Here is a 22173-nt window from a genome sequence, read left to right as displayed (position 1 = left end):
TAGGCTGAGAATAACAATTATAATGGCAGGGCTGAAATTAAGATCCCCAAACAATTGCAAAACCGAAAGTCCTTCCATCGCTTTTCATCTCGGCTCCGAGATGTATTTGGCTTGACCTCTCCGAAGGGCAACGGCCGTGGCTAGATCTTGACCACCTGAGCGGAGAGGCAGGGGCTCCGGGGCCCTTCCTGGGAGACCTTCCTCTGGACATACAAGCGCCCGTACGTGCCCCCAACGTGGCCTTTGGTCAGGCGGCCGGGATTCATGCAGACGCACCCGAGGACCTCCTGCCGGGGCACAAAACCAAGGGAAGCGCTGAACACAAACGCAGTGTTTACAACGGAAAAACTCTACCAAACATCACTTAGTCCAGTGGTTCCCTAACTTATTTGGCCTGCCGCCCCCTTTCCAGAAAAAATATCACACAGTGCCACCTGGAAAGGGGGGCGTGGCTTAGAGGGGTGGGCGTGGCTCCTGCTCAAGAGGGCGGGGCTGAGCCTCTCCCCTAGTCCAAGATGCAGGGCTGGGAGGGGGAGGTGGGCGGGGCCACAAAGGGGCAGCCAGGACTGGGATGGGCGGAGTTACCAGCTCTGAGGCAGGGCTGAGCTTCTATCCTTGTCCTGCGGCACCTGCCAGGACACAGGGGGCGGGGCTAGAGGAGGGGGCGGGGCCTCTTCCCAAGTGCCTGAATCTCTATACCCCGTCACCGTGTTCTTGGGCTCTTGGGAAGAGGCCACGCCCCCACCCCAGCCCCACCCTTTAGTCCTAAAAGGCCTCTCAGGAGAGGTATAGAGGCTCAGCCCTGTCTCAGGCTCTTGGGAGGAGGCCACACCCACTCCTCTAGCTCCACCCCGTGTGTTCTAACAGGCGACTCAGGTGCTCAGCCCTGTCTCCGGCACTTGGGAAGAGGCCCCGCCCCCGTGTCCTAATAGGTGCCACCACCGCCCCCCTGGATCGCTCCAGCACCCACTTTGGGAATCACTGCCCTACGGCATCATCTGGTCACAAAGGGGTTAAGGGCCAACAAATATTTTGGAACCGCTGCTCTAGGACTTATTTTGCTTTTTCCCAGTCCTTTCCAGTGATCGGACTGAGCAGAACGCCACTGATATCCCGACGGTCCCCAAAAAACAGAGCCACACCTTGATGAAAAACTTCAAGTCGGACGGGGTGATGAGGACGTCTGGCGAGACGGGCAGAGAGGCGTACGGGTAGAAATGCTCGTAGTCCACGTTCATCTCTTCCGCGGGAGGGTAGAGCGGATAGTAGCTACCCGGGATGGCAAGGGGGCGGGGGGGGGGGGAAGAGAGAGGATCCCGTTACTTCCACATGCGGAGACTCTCGTTGCAGCTGCCGCTTCTCCTCTCTCCCCCCGGGGACTAACCTGATGCCAAGCTGGGCTTCCAGGCGTGCCTGCGGTCTCGGCATTCAAGGCCAAAAAAAGGCACCATGCACGTTTCTGTCGCCGGAATATATCCAGAGAAGGGCAGCCAAAAATCCCTATCAAAGGCAGATTGGGGAACGGAGAGAGAGAGGCATGCTGTGGCCACAGATCTTACCTGCGCTGAGTCAGGATGTGCTTGAGAATGCGAGAGAAGCGATCCAACCCGCTGGAAGACCTGGGCAAGGAAACAGGAGGCAGAAAATATTGCGAAAGGTTGGAAAATCATGTTAGGTTTGCAACCAGCCAACACTGATGTCACCGGACTACAATTCCCATCATGTCCCCTACTGCATCCTTTGGCCTTAAGAGACCTGAATCCATTTAGAGTAGCCAGATATTCCTATACTACCTCTTTACCTTCATTGTGCTGCCTTTGTTAGTGTTTTTGTGATATGAAGTGAAATGTTTAATCTATTGTTTCTGTGGAATTGCGTGCACTCATTCCGGCAAACATTCCAGCAGTCAAGATGTTAATTGCAGCAAGCCCTGATCGATTGCTGGAAGGGCAAATGACAGACTTCCGTTTGTGCTACCTGACAGGAAGATGGCTGTGGAATGCAGTGGAGGTGCTTCAGTATACAGAGAACGAACTCTGAGACGAAAAAGTTGCCTTTTGATCTTGCAGAGGCAAGATGTGTCCTGACAGCTTTGGTCAATTAGCACTGTATATATTAGCATAAATAAAGCATCAGTGCCGCTGGGATCAGCAGATAAAATCAGTGAAGTTGTCGTTCTTTGTCGGTGCCACTTTCGCCCGTTTGCAAGGTGAACTGAGGTGGGACCTGGCTCATCAATCAGTCAGGGTGGCCAATTCCCTGACAGCCTTTTCCCTAGTGCATCCTCTGGCCTTAAGAGACTCGAATCCATTTCAAGAAGCCAGACATCCCAGTGCCTCCTCCAAATTACACCACGTACCTGCTAATCTCTTCGGAGCCCATATGGAACAGCAGGTCCACCGAGGTCAGGCCCACAACCACCCCATTGATTTCCAGCGTGCAGGGGTCCGAGACAAAGAGCACCCTCTGAACAGAGACAAAACAGGCAAGGGGAGAGAGTTTGCTTGTTTGTAAAACAGCGGAGCCTTCAAGGCAGACTTCTAATACAATCAGCTTTTAAAAGACATACAAGAGGAACACAAGCCAAGTGTCGCACCTCAGGTTAGCTTCACCTTGTTAAAGACACCAGGCTGTATACAGATCATAGTCTTTTGTGGTTTATTAGGAATTAGGGAAAAGATAGTTCATAAAAGGCAAAAGTTCAGTTACAAAAGATAGTTACAAAAGAAAGGCTATAGAATAAATCCATGGGAACATTAGGCATGAAACAAGGTCCTTAAAACGAATCCAAAATCCCAGAAATGAGAATACATCCAGGATACAAGATAATACAGGAGAGCAGACTTGGTTCTTGATTCAAGTGAGGAAATTGCTTTGACAAAGATTTCTCTCTTAGCAGACTGTTTTAATAGCATAACATGAAGGCATTTCTTTGCCCTTTGACCTCCCTTTTATTTGCTATTCTGAGACTTCTGCGCAACCCCCGAAATTCCAGACAACTAGCCCGATCTAGAGAAGCAGCCTCATCGTTTTTGCTTTCAAGGCCACAGAGCTCATTAGTGTTATCAAACTGAGGCTGGGAACCGCTCTCCCTTTCTGCTTCTTGCACCTGAAAACCATCATCATTAACAACATCATTTCTTCCCATGGGAAAGCCTCCCTGTTCCTCATCTCCCACAGCAGGAACACTCAGCATCTGAATCCCATAATTCCCATCAGAGTCATATTGAACCTGAATCCCATCATCCTGAAACTGCATCCCAGAATCCTCATCAGAGTCACACAAAGTCTGAGTCACAACACCAAGAGTGTGATGCAGCAACCAAAAAAGCCGATGCGATTCTAGGCCACATCATTAGAAGCCATATATCTCCCCATCAATGGAGACCTGTTCTCACATTGGTTATGGGCCCAGCTCCACAGCATCAATCCACATTATTTTCGGATAAGGGACAATGCAAACAGAAGTTAAGATCAAGCTTGGACTGTGCATCCCAGCATTCCTAATGCAAGACAGGGGATTATCTGGTGGGAAATTCAAGGGTCGGGTTGAGGTAAGGTTTCTCTTGAGGGAGTTGCCTGAAAACGAAGAGGAAAGGACTGGCTGAGATTATGCAAACCGAGCAAGGGAAGTCCCCGTTTCCTTTCTCAGGATGACACACGTTTCCTGGCAGATTGGAAATGCAATCTCCTCCACCCTCAGAAGGAACTTGGACAAGAACTTTTCAAAAATCCCCACCAAATTGTACTTTCGTTTCACTTTCCCCAATCCAGGCATGGGATATTAAGTATACATGTATGTTTGTTCTGCAAAACTTCTACATGGCTTGATAGATCGGGACCAAACATGGCACATAGATCCTTCATAGTGCAACTTAAAATACTGATGGGGTCCTTCCCCACTTTTAGGCTGCGAGCCTGGCTGGGAGGGTCTGGAAGTCGGGGTCCCCAGGAGGAATGTTGCCAAATGTTGCCCTTTGTTTACAGGCCGCCTCTCTTTAACCACCAGCACCACCTAGTGGTGGCTCAGTTATTAGCAATGCCTTAGGGCAAAGGGAAGCAAGTAAAGTCCGTTCATGTTTTCATCTCTTTCTCCCATGAGAAAGTCCTGGTTGGCTTATATTTAGGTCAGCTTATACTCAAGAATATATGGTACATTTATTATTTTTCTCTATTATTATTGGTATTATTACATTTATTATTTTTCTCTATTATTGTTGCTACTATTACAATTATTTTACTCTATTTTTATTATTATTAATAATACCTCTATTATTCCACTCTGATCTTATTATTATTGCATTTATTATTTTACTCTATTATTACATGTATTTTTCCTGTATTTATTATTATTATTACATGTACAGTAGAGTCTCACTTATCCAACACTCGCTTATCCAATGTTCTGGATTATCCAACGCATTTTTGTAGTCAAGGTTTTCAATATATCATGATATTTTGGTGCTAAATTCATAAATACAGTAATTACTACATAGCATTACTGTGTATTGAACTACTCTTACTGTCAAATTTGTTGTATAACATGATGTTTTGGTGCTTAATTTATAAAATCATAACTTAATTTGGTGTTTAATAGGCTTCTCCTTAATCTCTCCTTGTTATCCAACATATTCGCTTATCCAACGTTCTGCTGGCCCATTTATGTTGGATAAGTGAGACTCTACTGTATTATTTTACTCTATTATTATTATTAAAAGGATAATGAGCACATTTACATTGAAGAAGATAATAATGATTTGATCAGAGTTGGACAGTCTTCTCTTAAATTTGAGCTTCATGTAAATATTCAAAAACATTTAACCTACTGATGCCTCAATTAATGTAATTTTATTGGTATCTATTTTTATTTCTGAAATTTACCACCCTCGGCTTATACTGGTGTCAATGTTTTCCCAGTTTTTTTGTGGTAAAATTAGGTGCCTTGGCTTATATTCGGGTCGGCTTATACTCAAGTATACATGGTACCTTCTCGTCGTCTTTCGACAGATCGGAGCCGGAGAATGGAGGCTGGGGGTAAACATAGACATGGTGGACATCTCTCAGAGACGGGACGATGACCAGGCGTGATCCAGCACTACGGTTTGGGGGAGGAAAGAGAAATATATAAACACACACAATAATAATAATAATAATAATAATAATAACAATAATAACAACAACAATTCTGTGATGTGAAATCCAGCGTATATGTCTCGTCTACTGTGTCATGCTCTGTCTTGTGTCAATGGTAATAATAGATTTTGTTTTTCCTCCACCACAGACATCCCAGTGTTTCTTACTATAGCTCCCACTACTCAGGAGCCACCAATGGCCCTCCCTCCAATGACATTGCAGGTTATGGCGAGCGCCGTGAACATGTCCAAAAGCCCTGCCAAGATACTCCAAGCACACCATCCTGCCCACCACCTAAGGGAAGGCTTTCTTACAGGGACAATTTCACCTTAGATTTTCTGTTTTTCCTCCACTACAGACATCCCAGTTATAGAGTACATTGTACATGTCCAAGAGCCCTGCCAACGTCCTCCACAAACACCATCCTGCCCACCACTCAAGGGAAGGCTTTCCAACGGGGACAATTCATCCTAGATTTTATGTATTTCCTCCACCACAGACACCCCAGTTATAGAGTGTATCCAAGAGCCCTGCCAAGGTCTTCCATAAACACCATCCTCCTAGATTTTGTTTTTCCTCCACCACAGACATCCCAGTCTTCCTGACTCTCCATTGGTGTGGGATTTGCATGACCCCCCCCACTGCCTCTCCCTTAACCCGTTCCTCTTCTTTTCTATGCCACACAGCAAGCAGAGGAATTGATCAGCAACTGAACATACTGGAGAGAGAGGTTTGGGGAGAATTCACCATGACTTATAGGAGTTCTAGGTTCTGGGATGTATAGTTCACCTGCAATCTAAGAGCACTCTGAACTCCACTGAAGATGGAATTGAACCAAACTCAGCACGCAGAGCCCGCATGACCAGCACAAAATACTGGAGGTCTTTGGGGGAAATTCACCCTGATTTGTGGGAGTTGTAGTTCACCTCCATCCAGAGAGCACTGTGAGCCGAAATGCCACTCAAACTAGACCTGGCTTGCAGTGTTAGCAACAGAGAACGCAAAGAAATCCGATCAATGCAAGGGCCGGGCCGAGTCCTTACCTCCTCGTCCCTTCAATGATGGTTTTCAGGCAGACCTTGAAGACGTCCTCAAAGGAGCTGGTGAACTGACAAGCCTAAAAGTAACACGAGAGTCTTCAGCGGGAGGGAGCCCAGTGGCCCAACACATACAAGTTCAAAATGTTATGTCCCAAAAGGATCCAGGAGTCTTAGGAACATGGGCTAACAATGTGGTGCTGCAGCGAAAAAGCCCAATGCGATTCCAGACTGTATCAATAGGAGCCAAGGGAAATTGAGTATAATGCTAAGTTTTTAACTTTGTTTGTGGTTTTTTTATACACTATAGCCATATTCTCAATTCACTTCCGACACGGTAAATAAATAAACACCCCGAACTCACCTCCACTTGCTTGTGCTTTGCATCAAGGAAGGGCCCCAGCTGCAAACAATCGGAGGAAACCAAGTTATCCAAAGGGGGAAAAACAGAAGTTAAGCAACGCTATGCTTTTAAAAAAGGGGGTAAAGGATGTGCTTTGCTGCCAAGCTTGGAAAACACTGCAAAGCTTAGACAAAAATCCAAGTCTCTGCCAGGAAAGTGAAAAAATGTAGTGTAGGGGTAAGCAAAGTGACTTATAGATGTACTACAACTTCCATAATCCCCAGGCACTGGCCATGCTTTCGCCAACTCTGAGCTGTGAGGTTTACAAGCTGAGTCTGGATGGCCATCTGTCAGGAGGGTTTTGATTGTCTCACCCTGCATAGCAGAATAAGGTTGGGCTGGATGGCCTCTGGGGCTGCTTTCCAACTTTAATGTAATATCAATTGCCTGGGAGTCTCCTGGTGGTGCCTCCTTTTAATCAGAGTCTGGATGGCCATCTGTTGGGAGGGCTTTGATTGTGTCGCCCTGCATAGCAGAATAAGGTTGGGCTGGATGGCCTCTGGGGCTGCTTTCCAACTTTAATGTAATATCGATTGCCTGGGAGTCTCCTGATGGTGCCTCCTTTTAATCAGAGTCTGGATGGCCATCTGTTGGGAGGGCTTTGATTGTCTCGCCTTGCATAGCAGAATAAGGTTGGGCTGGATGGCCTCTGGGGCTGCTTTCCAACTTTAATGTAATATCGATTGCCTGGGAGTCTCCTGATGGTGCCTCCTTTTAATCAGAGTCTGGATGGCCATCTGTTGGGAGGGCTTTGATTGTCTCGCCTTGCATAGCAGAATAAGGTTGGGCTGGATGGCCTCTGGGGCTGCTTTCCAACTTTAATGTAATATCGATTGCCTGGGAGTCTCCTGGTGGTGCCTCCTTTTAATCAGAGTCTGAATGGCCATCTGTCGGGAGGGCTTTGATTGTGTCGCCCTGCATAGGAGAACAGGGTTGGGCTGGATGGCCTCTGGGGCTCCTTTCTAACTCTAATGTAATATCGATTGCCTGGGAGTCTCCAGGTGGCGTCTCCTTTTAATCAGAGTCTGGATGGCCATCTGTCAGGAGGGTTTTGATTGTGTCGCCCTACATAGCAGAACAGGGTTGGGCTGGATGGCCTCTGGGGGTCCTTTCTAACTCTAATGTAATATCGATTGCCTGGGAGTCTCCTGGTGATGCCTCCTTTTAAGCAGAGTCTGTTATAGAACTCCAATATGCCGATGATACTGTAACCAGTGCGCATTCGGAAGCTTCTGCCTTACCAGGATGCAAACATCAGGCTTGTCTTTATTGATAACGTCGATCAGGTCCAACAAAGGGTCGTAGGTGATGCTGTCGGACGTGGTGTAAGGGCCGCAGGCAACCAGGACCATCTGGGGCTCTACGCCTGAAAGCAAGGACAAGGCTGGAGAAATTCACAGCTGCAGGGCTTTGACGTGGGTCTGCGCCACCATATAACAAAGCCTAGACCCACAAGATGCGACCCCAGGATCCGACTCACCTTCAAGCAAATCCGTAGCTTTATGAAACGGAAGGGGAACTCCCTGGAGAGAGAAGGAATCCAAAGTATTTGTGGGATCAATATCTATTTATTTATTTACTACATTTATATCCCGCTTTTCTCACCCCGGAGGAGCGGCTTACAAATCAAATGAATATACAATATATTATTAGCATAGCACAATATAAGCATTAAATTACCATTTTGTACTATATCATTATATGGTAATATTACTAATAATATTACATTTAATATATATTACATAATTCATATTATTATATTGTATTATTATTATTATAATATTGCAAAATGGACTCGATGAAATCTGACATGATTACAGATGACATTCAAAAGACCAACATCTTGCAGTTTGCCTGGAAATTTATTGTCAGCCAGCGGAACAGTTTGAATATTAGTGTATTATTCACGTCATTGAACTTGGTACAGAGGTTGTCCAATGTATTATTAATATAAGTACAGTAGAGTCTCACTTATCCAACATAAACGGGCCAGCAGGACGTTGGATAAGCGAATATGTTGGATAATAAGGAGAGATTAAGGAAAAGCAAGGAGAAGATGGGGTGATGGCGACAGGAGATAGGGAAAAGGCAGAACTGCTTAATGCCTTCTTTGCCTCGGTCTTCTCACAAAAAGAAAGCCATCTTCAACCTCAGCAACATGGAATGGACGAAGGATTGGGGGAAATCCAACCCCAAATAGGGAAACAAGTTGTCCAGGAACACCTGGCCGCTCTAAACGAATTCAAGTCCCCAGGGCCAGATCAGCTACATCCAAGAGTATTGAAGGAACTAGCGGAAGTTATTTCAGAACCACTGGCAATTATCTTCGAGAGTTCTTGGAGAACGGGAGAAGTCCCAGCAGATTGGAGGAGGGCGAATGTGGTCCCTATCTTCAAGAAGGGAAAAAAGAACGACCCAAACAATCACCGTCCGGTCAGCCTCACATCGATACCAGGCAAAATTCTGGAAAAGATCATTAAGGAAGTGGTCTGCGAACACTTAGAAACAAATGCGGTCATTACTAATAGTCAACACGGATTTACCAAAAACAAGTCATGCCAGACTAATCTGATCTCTTTTTTCGATAGAGTTACGAGTTGGGTCAATACAGGGAATGCCGTGGATGTAGCGTACCTGGATTTCAGTAAGGCCTTCGACAAAGTCCCCCACGACCTTCTGGCAAACAAACTAGTAAAATGTGGGCTAGACAAAACTACGGTTAGGTGGATCTGCAATTGGCTAAGCGAACGAACCCAAAGGGTGCTCACCAATGCGTCGTCTTCATCATGGAAAGAAGTCACGAGTGGAGTGCCGCAGGGCTCCGTCCTGGGCCCGGTTCTGTTCAGAATCTTTATTAACGACTTAGACGAAGGGTTAGAAGGCACAATCATCAAGTTTGCAGACGACACAAAACTGGGAGGGATAGCTAACACTCCAGAAGACAGGAGCAGAATTCAAAACGATCTTGACAGACTAGAGAGATGGGCCAAAACTAACAAAATGAAGTCCAACAGGGACAAATGCAAGATACTTCACTTCGGCAGAAAAAAAGGAAATCAAAGATACAGAATGGGGGACTCCTGGCTAGACAGCAGTACATGTGAAAAAGATCTTGGAGTCCTTGTGGACAACAAGTTAAACATGAGCCAGCAATGTGATGCAGCTGCTAAGAAAGCCAATGGGATTTTGGCCTGCATCAATAGGGGAATAGCGTCTAGATCCAGGGAAGTCATGCTCCCCTCTATTCTGCCTTGGTCAGACCACACCTGGAATACTGTGTCTAATTTTGGGCACCGCAGTTGAAGGGAGATGTTGACAAGCTGGAAAGCGTCCAGAGGAGGGCGACTAAAATGATTAAGGGTCTGGAGAACAAGCCCTATGAGGAGCGGCTTAAAGAGCTGGGCATGTTTAGCCTGCAGAAGAGAAGGCTAAGAGGAGACATGATAGCCATGTACAAATATGTGAGGGGAAGTCATAGGGAGGAGGGAGCAAGCTTGTTTTCTGCTGCCCTGCAGACTAGGACGTGATGGAACAATGGCTTCAAACTACAGGAAAGGAGATTCCACCTGAACATCAGGAAGAACTTCCTCACCGTGAGAGCTGTTCAGCAGTGGAACTCTCTGCCCCGGACTGTGGTGGGGGCTCCTTCTTTGAAGGCTTTTAAGCAGAGGCTGGATGGCCATCTGTCGGGGGTGCTTTGAATGCGATTTCCTGCTTCTTGGCAGGGGGTTGGACTGGATGGCCCATGAGTTCTCTTCCAACTCTACTATTCTATGATTCTATGATTAAGCCTATTAAACATCAAATTGGGTTATGATTTTACAAATTAAGCACCAAAACATCATGTTATACAACAAATTTGACAGAAAAAATCATTCAATACGCAGTAATGCTATGTAGTAATTACTGTATTTACGAATTTAGCACCAAAATATCACAATATGTTGAAAACATTGACTACAAAAATGCATTGGATAATCCAGAACCTTGGATAAGCGAAGCTTGGATAAGTGAGACTCTATTGTATTTATATAAAACTGTAATTTAAGATGATAATGAGACTGTAATAAGATGAGACTGTCCAACTCTGATTACCTATCTATTTGAGTATAAGCTGACCCAAACATATGCCGGCCAGGGCCCTCACTCGAATATAAGCCGAGGGGAGCTTTTTCAGCCCTGAAAAAGGGCTCAAAAACTAGGCTTATACAGTAATATTTAAATTGGTAGCATAATATATTATTATTATTAGTAGCAGTACTACTTCAACTGTCTCACCTCATACAGCTTGGATGCAAAAAACTGCTTCCCGGTGCTGTTGATGCCTTCCATGACCACCACCTGAAAATAGGAAAAATGAGAGTTAATTCCAGAATTTCTAATTTTCCCGTCAAGCCTGAACTTTCCTAGAAGTCCAGGCGCGTAAATAAAGTCTCTTGCCCACATCGGAAGAAGAGATAACTCACTAGAAGGGTCAGTGATGCTTGGGGACTCAGAAAGAAATAGGAAAAGCGTACACACCAGCACATTTGCAAATACTGTAATGAAATTCACAAACAGAGGTTCTGCAAGGCAAGGAAGGCTTCCGAAACACTTCCAACCGCTCTGTCCCTCCAGAGCAGGGGTCCTCAAACTTTTTAAGCAGAGGGCTGTTCCACAATCCTTCAGACTGTTGAGGGGCTGAATTATTATTTGAAAAAAATATAAACAAATTCCTATGCACACTGCACATGTCTTATTTGTAGTGCAAAACATCAACAATTGAAAATTACCGTATTTAAAAATAAAAGCATTTTTAACCAACATAAATCTATCAGGATTTCAATAGGAATTATGGGCCAGCTTCTGGCCAATGAGATAGTCAAGTTAATTAGGATTGTTGTTGTTGTGTGCCTTCAAGTCATTTCAGACTTTGGGCAAGCCTAAGTCTAAAAATTATTTATTTATTATTTATTTATTTAATACATTTATTTACTACATTTATATCTCACCCTTCTCACCCCGAAGGGGACTCAGAGTGGCTTACAAATTATATGTACATACAATATACTATATTATTAACATAATAATAATAATAATAATAATAATAATTTTATTTTTATACCCCGCCCTATCTCCCCGAAAGGACTCGGGGCGGCTTACATGGGGCCAAGCCCAGGTCACAAACAATATAAAAACTTAACAATGAAACAGTCAATCAACAATAAAACAAGTCATGAAACAAATGAGGTCAACATACAATAAATATACTATGATGAAATTCTGGCATAGCATAATATTAGCATTATATATTACTACTAGCTGTGCCCAGCCATGCGTTGCTGTGGCGTTGTCTGGTGGTGTTGGTGAGAAATTGTTGAGGTGGTGGTGGTATTGAATGTCTGTTGTATGGTTGTCTTTATGTTTAGTATGCACACTGAAGTGGAGTATATGGCAGTGTGGAGTCAAGATAATCCAGTTCAAAGCAGATAATATAAGATTCTAAATGGGTTATATAGCTGTGTGGAAGGGCCTTGAGTCTACACTGCCATATAATCCAGTTAAAATCTGATAATCTGTGGAAGAGGCCTAAGTGAAGCCTAACTCTGCCTGTCCCCTGGGCTGAGTAGGTTGCTAGGAGACCAAGTGGGCGGAGCTTAGCTTTCAAACTAGCAGTAAATGGATAAAAAGTATTATTCCTCTCCCTGTAATTAGGATTTTATTTTTATTTTCTTTTTGTTGTATCAACCTAGAGCCGTGAATGATGGGTTGTGTTGTCAAATTTCGAGGTTGGGGGGGCTGTAGTTTTCTTGTTTTGTCCGCTGCCCTGATGCCATCACTCTTTTATATATATAGATATTAAAATATACCGCTATACTGTAATATTATTAGTAAAATTATATGTAATATATAATATATAATTAATGTTATTACATGGTATTATTAGTATAGACTGTATGTATCTCACCTGTCCGGGGAAGAGGGAATACTCCGGGAGCTCCGAGACGTCCACCGGGACGAGGCCGCCTGAGGAATGTTCCTGGTCGCCTTCCAGGACGACGGACTTGGCGTTGAGCTTGCCGTTGGCATCGCAGCCCACCTGGCCCACAACGATCACGCGGTCCTTAGAATCAGGAAATCGTAACATAGGGGTCATTGTTGACATTCAAGGTATGGTGCACAATGAGTTTTTCTTCCTCCCAGGACTAGGATTAACTTTAATACTGCGATTAAAGAAGGAATCAGACTTATCAATGTAACGGAACCAAATCTATACACACTTAAAATCTTAACAATCAAAACCTATAGCACATAAATATATTATCGTATAAACAGTAGTCTCACTTATCCAACATAAACGGGCCGGCAGAACGTTGGATAAGCAAATATGTTGGATAATAAGGAGGGATGAAGGAAAAGCCTATTAAACATCAAATTAGGTTATGATTTTACAAATTAAGCACCAAAACATGTTTTACAACAAATTTGACAGAGAATTAGTTCAATACGCAGTAATGCTATGTAGTAATAATTGTATTTACGAATTTAGCACCAAAATATCACGATATATTGAAAACATTGACTACAAAAATGTGTTGGATAATCCAGAACGTTGGATAAGCAAGTGTTGGATAAGTGAGACTCTACTGTACTTGAGTATAAGTCAACCCAAATATAAGCTGAGGCACCTAATTTTACCACAAAAAACTGGGAAAACATTGACTCCTGTATAAGCCGAGATACCAATAAAATTACATTAACCGAGGCCTCAGTAGTTTAAATGTTTTTGAATCTTTACATCAAACTGTAATTTATGACTGTTCAACTCTGATTAAATCATTATTTTCATCTTCAATGTAAATGTGCTTATGTATACTTTTAATAATAATAGTGAAATAATAAATGTAATAATAATAATAAATGCAGTAAAATAATAAATGTAATAATAGAGTGAAATAATAAATGTAATAATAATAAATGCAGTAAAATAATAAATGTAATAGTAGAGTAAAATAATTAATGTATTACTGTATATACTCGAGTATAAGCCTAGTTTTTCAGCCCTTTTTTAAAGACTGAGAAAGCCCCCCTCAGCTTATACTCAGGTGAGGGTCCTGGTTGGCTTATATTTGGGTCAGCTTCCCTGGGCAGGAAGGCAGGGAACTCCCCTGGGCAGGAGGCAGCCAGACTCTGAACCTGCAAGGCTATTCAATGCTAATCAAGGTGGCCAATTACAACATTCACAGAGAAGAGTTCTTTTATTCTCCCACTTTGGACATTATTCCACAGATATATAAACACCACTTGTCTAGTTTCCAACAAACCTCGCAACCTCTGAGGATGCCTGCCATAGATGTGAATGGTGGACACCGGCAAAACCCTCCCGACAGATGGCCATCCCCAGAGATGAATCTCCAAAATCATTACTATCAAATATTACTATAGTATTACTAAATAGAATCCTAGGGAAAGGAGGGAACCCAAAGGCCATCCAATGCAATCAAATTCAATGTAAAGGAAGGCTCCATCAAAACCCTCCTGACAGATGGCCATCCAGCCTCACAAAGAAACTCACAACCTCTGAGGATGCCTGCCATAGATGTGGGTGAAAAATCAGGAATAAATGCTTCTGGAACATGGCCAGGCAGCCTGGAAATACTCACAGCAACCCAGGAACAGACAATTTTTTAAAATTTTGTTCACATACTGATATAAGATGATATTTACAGGCAGCGTCTACATCTCATCTCAATAACGATATACCGTGTGTGTGTGTGTAATAATGTCCAGGATGGGAGAAAGAACTCTTTAGTATGTTTTTACTGCATTTTATATGCTTTTTTTTATATGCTTATATGTTTTAAATGCATTTTGCTGTTGTATTTTATGCTGTTTTTTGGGCTTGGTCCCCATATGATAAAAATAACAACTTATGTCCCTTCAAGATATAAGAATAAAGTTATTATTAACATTATTGTTATTATTACTGTCTGCTGGAGGCAGGTCTGAATGTTGCAAATGGCCAGCTTGATTGGCAGGAAGCAGTCAGGCTTTGAAGCTGCAAGGCCATTCAGTGCTAATCAAGGTAGCCAATTGCAACATTCACAGACAAGAGTTCTTTCTTCCACCCTAGACATTATTCCACAGATAGATAGATAGATAGATAGATAGATAGATAGATAGATAGATAGATAGATAGATAGATAAAAAACCCACTTGCCTAGTTTCCAACAGACCTCAAAGCGTCTGAGGCAGCCAGGCTTTGAAACTGCAAGGCCATTCACAACACAGTAACAATATAATCTTAGGCCCAGAGCTCACCTGCACAGGGATGATCAGGGAGGAAAATTCCTCAATGCCGTAATGGGCCTTTAGTGCCTCGCCTAATTCTTCAATTTTATACGAGAGGACTGTTGGGAAAACACATAAACAATAACAATATGGAAGATGGGAGCCAATATCAAAACACAGGAAGCAAGGAGAGAACAAAAACTATTTCGAAACCCTTCACAAAACACCCAACATGTCATCTTTCTCAAACACAGGCCCCTCTCTGAGCATGTACAAAGTACCTTCCTGATCACCAAGTGATCACAACCCATATAATAACGATAATACATAACACAGTCCAAAACACTTGGGAAGTGCTCGACTTGTGATTTCGTGATACAAAACCCAGCATATATGTGTCGTTGGCTGTGTCATACTGTGTCTTTGTGTCAATAATATTAATAATAATAATAAAACTTTATTTATATCCCGCCACCATCTCCCAGTGGGACTTGGGGCGGCTCACAACAACAATAATAAATTTATTTACATCCCACCACCATCTCCCAGAGGGACTTGGGATGGCCCACAACAACAACATTAATAATAAATTTATTTACATCCCGCCACCATCTCCCAGAGGGACTTGGGACGGCTCACAACAGCAACAACAATAAATTTATTTACATCTCGCCACCATCTCCCAGAGGGACTTGGGATGGCTCACAACAACAACAATACTAATAGATTTATTTACATCCCGCCACCATCTCCCAGAGGGACTTCGGATGGCCCACAACAACAACATTAATAATAAATTTATTTACATCCCGCCATCATCTCCCAGAGGGACTTGGGACGGCTCACAACAGCAACAACAACAATAAATTTATTTACATCTCGCCACCATCTCCCAGAGGGACATGGGATGGCTCACAACAACAACAACAATACTAATAGATTTATTTACATCCCGCCACCATCTCCCAGAGGGACTTGGGATGGCTCACAACAGCAACAATAATAATAATAAATTTATTTACATTCCGCCACCATCTCCCAGAGGGACTTGGGATGGCCCACAACAGCAACAATAATAATTTATTTACATCCCACCACCATCTCCCAGAGGGACTTGGGATGGCCCACAACAACAACATTAATAATAATAAATTTATTTACATCCCGCCACCATCTCCCAGAGGGACATGGGATGGCTCACAACAGCAACAAGAATAATAAATTTATTTACATCCCGCCACCATCTCCCAGAGGGACTTGGGATGGCTCACAACAACAACATTAATAATAATAAATTTATTTAAATCCCACCACCACCTCCCAGAGGGACTTGGGGTGGCTCACAACAGCAACAATAATAATAAATTTATTTACATCCCACCACCATCTTCCATAGGGACTCGGGGCGGCTCACAACAACAACAATAATAATAATACATTTATTTACATCCTGCCACCATCTCCCAGAGGAACTCGAGGCAGCTCACAAAACACTCGAGGTGTGACATACAAAATACAACAACTGCTAAACAAAACATAGGCAATAAACAGTCAACACATGCATAGGTATATGTATGCATGTAGTTCAGGTCAGAGCTACATACCTATATACATACATATGCACAAATTACCTTCTCGGTTTTCCCGTAGGTCCTGGAACATGTATTTATAGGGCTTGCGAAGGGAATCCTTGTCGGAACTGAACAGCTTCAGGGAAGTCTCCGAACCCCCGTTCCCGCTCCAGGATGCGCCCAAAACGGATCCGAACGAGGTGGCCACTTCGCCACGCTGGCTCCGAGAGGCGTATTTCTGGGACGGAGTAGCGCTTTGGAGGCAGGGAAAGAGAAATATAGAGTTTCATCTATGCTGACGATCGTGCCATCACCGCCCAAGCAGGGAGCTTTGGAAGGGCTGAACAAAAGCTCCCCGAAGCTTGAGGTGCTCTTACTGCCTATAACATCTACACAAATGACCTGTCTGTGTGAGTGGAGACCCATGCCACATACATACACTTTAATTATGTGTATAGACACTGTATATATTCGAGTATAAGACAAATTTTTTCAGCCCTTTTTTAAGACTGAAAAAGCCCCCCTCGGCTTATACTCAGGTGAGGGTCCTGGTTGGCTTATATTTGGGTCAGCTTATACTTGAGAATATATGGTACATTTATTATTTTCCTCTATTATTATTGGCATTATTACATTTATTATTTTTCTCTATTATTATTGGCATTACTACATTTATTATTTTACTCTATTTTTATTATTAATACATTTTATTTCACTCTGATCTTATTATTGCATTTACTATTTTACTCTATTACATGTATTATTTTTCTGTATTTATTATTACCTATATTATCTTACTCTATTATTATTAAAAGTATACATAAGCATATTTACATTGAAGATGAGAATAATGATTAGATCAGAGTTGGACAGTCTTATCTTAAATTTGAGCTTGATGTAAATATTTAAAAACAATTAACCTACTGATGCCTCAATTAATGTAATTTTATTGGTATCTATTTTTATTTCTGTAATTTATTGCCCTCGGCTTATACGGGAGTCAATGTTTTCCCAGTTTTTTGTGGTAAAAATTTGTGCCTTGGCTTATATTCAGGTTGGCTTATACTCGAGTATATAGGGTAGATATGCTGCTATGGGGTCCTGACCTGGGGGAGAAGCTATTGGGGGAAAAGGCCAAACGTGGGCTGCGCCCGGAGAGGGTCCGCTTCGGGTGTGGGTTCTCAGGCGTCGTGATCTCCCGCTTCTGGGAAGTCTGCAAGACAGTTCAAGATAGCAAAGCGTGAGGATCCAACCTAGGGCCAAAAGCTTTCACATCAAACATTACAGAAGCGGCAGAAAACAGTGCAATATTTCTCGGTAGGGAGTACTGTAGGTCTTTGTATCTAGGCAGACTTACTTTCGATGGTGAAGTGTAGGCATCCAAGAGGTCCTCGTCCTCTTCATCGAGGTCGGGACTGAGCAGAGCTAAGGATCAGGTTCAGGTGAACTATAAATCTCAGCAACTACAACTCCCAAATGCCAAGGTCTATTTCCCCCAACCACCACGCCGAAACCACTCAGGAAAGGGAATGGGAAGCAATACGCTTGGATCTAATTGCACAGCCAATTTAGAACCCAAAAATTCTGCCATTTATTTATTATTATTATTTATTTACTACATTTATATCCCGCTCTTCTCATCCCAAAGGGGACTCAGAGCGGCTTACAAATCAAATGAACGTGCAATATATTAGTAGCATAGCAAAATATAAGCATTACATTACTATATTGTACTATATTATTATATGGTAATATTATTAGTATAATAATGATACTCCATTGCCCCATTAGCCCTCTCCAATTGCATGTTATTGAAGATACGGCCCAGGAATGGCGTTGGTCTCTTCGGCAGCGGAAGGACGAGTCTCTTTCTTCGCCGGAGGTTTCGCAACTCGCTTATTAAGCACCTGGAAGATACAGACATATATATAATAAATACATAATAACAAATATAATATATATATATTATAATATATAATACTGTAACAAATATATAATAATAAATATTATATTATAGTACATAATAATAAAATATAATAATAAGCAGAATATATATAGAGTCTCACTTATCCAACATAAACAGGCCGGCAGAACGTTGGATAAGCGAAAATGTTGGATAATAAGGAGGGATTAAGGAAAAGCCTATTAAATGTCAAATTACATTATGGTTTTACAAATTAAGCATCAAAAACATCATGTTTTAAAACAAATCAACAGAAAAAGCAGTTCAATACACTGTAACGTTATGTAGCAATTACTGTATTTATGAATTTAGCACCAAAATATTGCAATGTATTGAAAACATTGACTACCAAACATTGACTACTAAAAGGCAAACTGCGTTGGATAATCCAGAACGTTGGATAAGCGAAGGTTGGATAAGCGAGACTCTATTATAATATACGGTAGAGTCTCACTTATCCAACATTCGCTTATCCAACATTCTGGATTATCCAACACATTTTTGTAGTCAATGTTTTCAATATATCATGATATTTTGGTGCTAAATTCGTAAATACAGTAATTACTATGTAGCATTACTGAGTAATGAACTACTTTTTCTGTCAAATTTGTTGTCTAACATGATGTTTTGGTGCTTCATTTGTAAAATCATAACCTAATTTAATGTTTAATAGGCTTCTCCTTAATCTCTCCGTATTATCCAACATATTCGCTTATCCAACGTTCTGCTGGCCCGTTTATGTTGGATAAGTGAGACTCTACTGTATTATAATTCATATAACAGCAATAATAAATATAATAACAATAAAATATATAATAATAATGAACACATAATAATAATAATGAACGAATAATAATAATAATAATATCTATATAATAATGCATTAAATCCCTTACGTTATGCTGAAAATCAAGCAGGACATTAACTGTAAGATGAAGGATTCCCTTTGTGGCAAAGAAGGCAACCAATTCCTCCGCCAATTCAGTTTCTTCCACCCGGTGCAGCAAGCAAAGTTCCTCCACTGTGACGGAAAGAGAGGAACACAACATAATTATTTTCTTACTATATATATAATATACAATTAAATTAGTGTGTTATTATATTGTATTACATTATAATATTATCATCAATATTATATTTAATATAATAGTACTGTACCTCCAATGTACCATAATATATTATATTATAAAATAGTTCCATCTTGTCTCCTGTGCCATCTTGTCTCCTCTGCTATGCTAATTTTACATACATAGATTATATATATATATAAATATATATAATATACAATAATTTATAAATATATAATATATTGTATATACTTATATTAATAACATTATAATGTAATACAATATTATACTAATAATATACTAATATTAATTATAAATTATATATTAAATTTAATATTACTAATAATATTACCATATAATGATATAGTACAATATAGTAATTTAATGCTTAAATTGTGCTATGCTAATAAACTGTATGCACATTTGATTTGTAAACTGCTCTGAGTCCCCTCCGGGGTCAGAAGAGCGGGATATAAATATAGTAAATAAATAAAATAAATATTTATATACAATATATTATATTATTAGTATAGCATCATTATTTGTATTATTTATATATATGTATATAGCGTCCAAAGGAAGTCATAGGCTAACGCTTGGGCCAGGCCTCAGCTGGAATACCAAACTACAACAATTAAAGCGGTATCAAAGTGCGGTAACTTCACAGTGTGGATGCCAGGCACTTACACTTCTGGGCCAAAGCGTCTTCGTCCTCGCCTTCAGCCACGTCCAGCCCGAAGAGCGTCAGCTCGGCCTCCACGGCTTCCAGGGCCGAAGACGCCATTGCTTCTGAGGGCCTTGTTTTTCCCGCCACAGACCGTAGGAAAGGAGGAACCGGAAAAGAAGGAAAACCCCGCCCCCTTTACGCCTTATATGGAAAAGGAGGCTTGTGATTGGCTGCCTGCGTCTTAAGTGGGCGTGCCAACGCTCCAATGGGAGGTCCTCTATCCAAAGTGTCTTCCGGGTTCTTTTTTGGACTTCAATTCCCAGAATTCCTAGCCATTGACAAGACTAACTGGGGCTTCTGGGCGTTGAAGTCCAAAAAAAGCTAGACGGCCAGTGTTTTTAGATACTGGGAATATAGCAGCTTGACACCACAGCCCAAGCCTATGGAGTGATGGGATTTGTAGTTTGGTTTGGCATTTATCCTTCTAAGGAGTCTACAAAGCTCAGAATGGAGCCAAGTGGTAGTTAAAAGTGGTCTCAAACTGCTATAATTCTTCAATGTGGATGATCTCTTAAGGCTGAATCTACTTTTTTGTCTTGGATTTCAGATCCCTATAACCCAATATCTGATCCCAGATGATCTGATTTAATTCTATGTTTTTAATAAGTGTTTATTAATTTTCTGGTTAATGTGTACATGCTACTACTGGTGCATGCTATTGTTTGTTGATGTATTGTACATTTTTTTTGTTTCGTATCTGATATTTCTGTGCGCCGCCCCGAGTCCCCTTTGGGGGAGATGGAGGCGGGATACAAATAAAATTATTATTATTATTATTATTATTATTATTATTATTATTATTATATTATTTTATTATGACACAGCAAACAAGATAGATATGCTGGATTTCGTATCACAAAATCACAAGTCGAACACTTCCCAAGGGTCTAGGACTGTGTGATGTATTTTCGGGTGATGCGCGCAGATCCCAGTAGGGTGGCCTTTTGCAGTTGGCAGATCGTAATTTTGTCAATGTCTATTGTTTCCAAATGCCGGCTAAGATCTTTTGGCACGGCACCCAATGTGCCCATCACCACCGGGACCACCTGCACTGGTTTCTGCCAGAGTCTTTGAAGTTCAATCTTGAGGTCCTGATAGCGGCTGAGTTTTCCCTGTTGTTTTTCGTCAATGTGATTGTCACCTGGGATGGCGACATCAATGATCCAAACCTTTTTCTTTTCCACAACTGTGATGTCTGGTGTGTTGTGTTCCAGAACTTTGTCAGTCTGGATCTGGAAGTCCCACAGTATCTTTGCGTGCTCATTTTCCAATACTTTTGCAGGTTTGTGATCCCACCAGTTCTTTGCTGCTGGGAGGTGGTACTTGAGGCATAAGTTCCAATGGATCATTTGGGCCACGTAGTTGTGCCTCTGTTTGTAGTCTGTCTGTGCGATTTTCTTACAGCAGCTGAGGAGATGATCCATGGTTTCGTCAGCTTCCTTGCAGTGTCTGCATTTTGGGTCATCAGCTGATTTTTCGATCTTGGCCTTAATGGCCTTTGTCCTGATGTCTTGCTCCTGGGCTGCAAGGATCAGGCCTTCTGTCTCCTTCTTCAGGGTCCCATTCGTGAGCCAGAGCCTGGTCTTCTCATCATTGGAGTGGTTAAGCCCCCCCACCACGTCAAGGTGGCACCTGCGGGGGGGATTATTATTATTATTATTATTATTATTATTATCTGCTTGGAACTGGATTATATGGACAGTGATGGATCTGGACCCAACTTGGAGTGAAGATCCGATATACCGAAATGTGGATACTGGTGCGTTTTGAGGGGAATTGGCCTAGATATTTGGGAGTTGTAGGTACCGGCATGTATAGTTCACCTGCAATCGGCGAGCAGTCTGAACTCCACCAAAGATGGAATTGGACCAAACTTGGCACACAGAGCCCCCATGACCAGCGGAATATACGAGTTGATCTTGAATATTAGGAGTTGTAGTTCACCTACATCCAGAAAGCACTGTGGGCCCAAACACTGAGGAATCTGGACCCAACTTAGTA

At 42.0% G+C, this 22173-nt stretch overlaps 1 protein-coding gene across 1 annotated transcript; it reads right to left on the bottom strand.

The window, feature by feature from the left end:
• Positions 1–20292, bottom strand: pola2 (DNA polymerase alpha 2, accessory subunit). The gene is made up of 18 exons (XM_062965310.1): positions 20133–20292; positions 19275–19399; positions 18237–18322; positions 17773–17830; positions 17522–17628; positions 16476–16669; positions 14875–14963; positions 12521–12676; positions 10852–10914; positions 8054–8096; positions 7815–7939; positions 6535–6573; positions 6177–6250; positions 4987–5095; positions 2360–2466; positions 1560–1619; positions 1143–1269; positions 1–287 (listed from the first exon to the last, which is right to left on the bottom strand). Exons 1-18 carry the CDS (start codon positions 20227–20229, stop codon positions 141–143), a joined length of 1806 nt encoding a protein of 601 aa, XP_062821380.1. The 5' UTR covers positions 20230–20292; the 3' UTR covers positions 1–140.
• Positions 20293–22173: the final 1881 nt, after the last annotated feature.

Source organism: Anolis carolinensis, unplaced genomic scaffold (genome assembly GCF_035594765.1).
Source record: "Anolis carolinensis isolate JA03-04 unplaced genomic scaffold, rAnoCar3.1.pri scaffold_14, whole genome shotgun sequence".
Taxonomy (NCBI): domain Eukaryota; kingdom Metazoa; phylum Chordata; class Lepidosauria; order Squamata; family Dactyloidae; genus Anolis; species Anolis carolinensis.
This window is presented reverse-complemented; position numbering and strand designations above follow the sequence as displayed.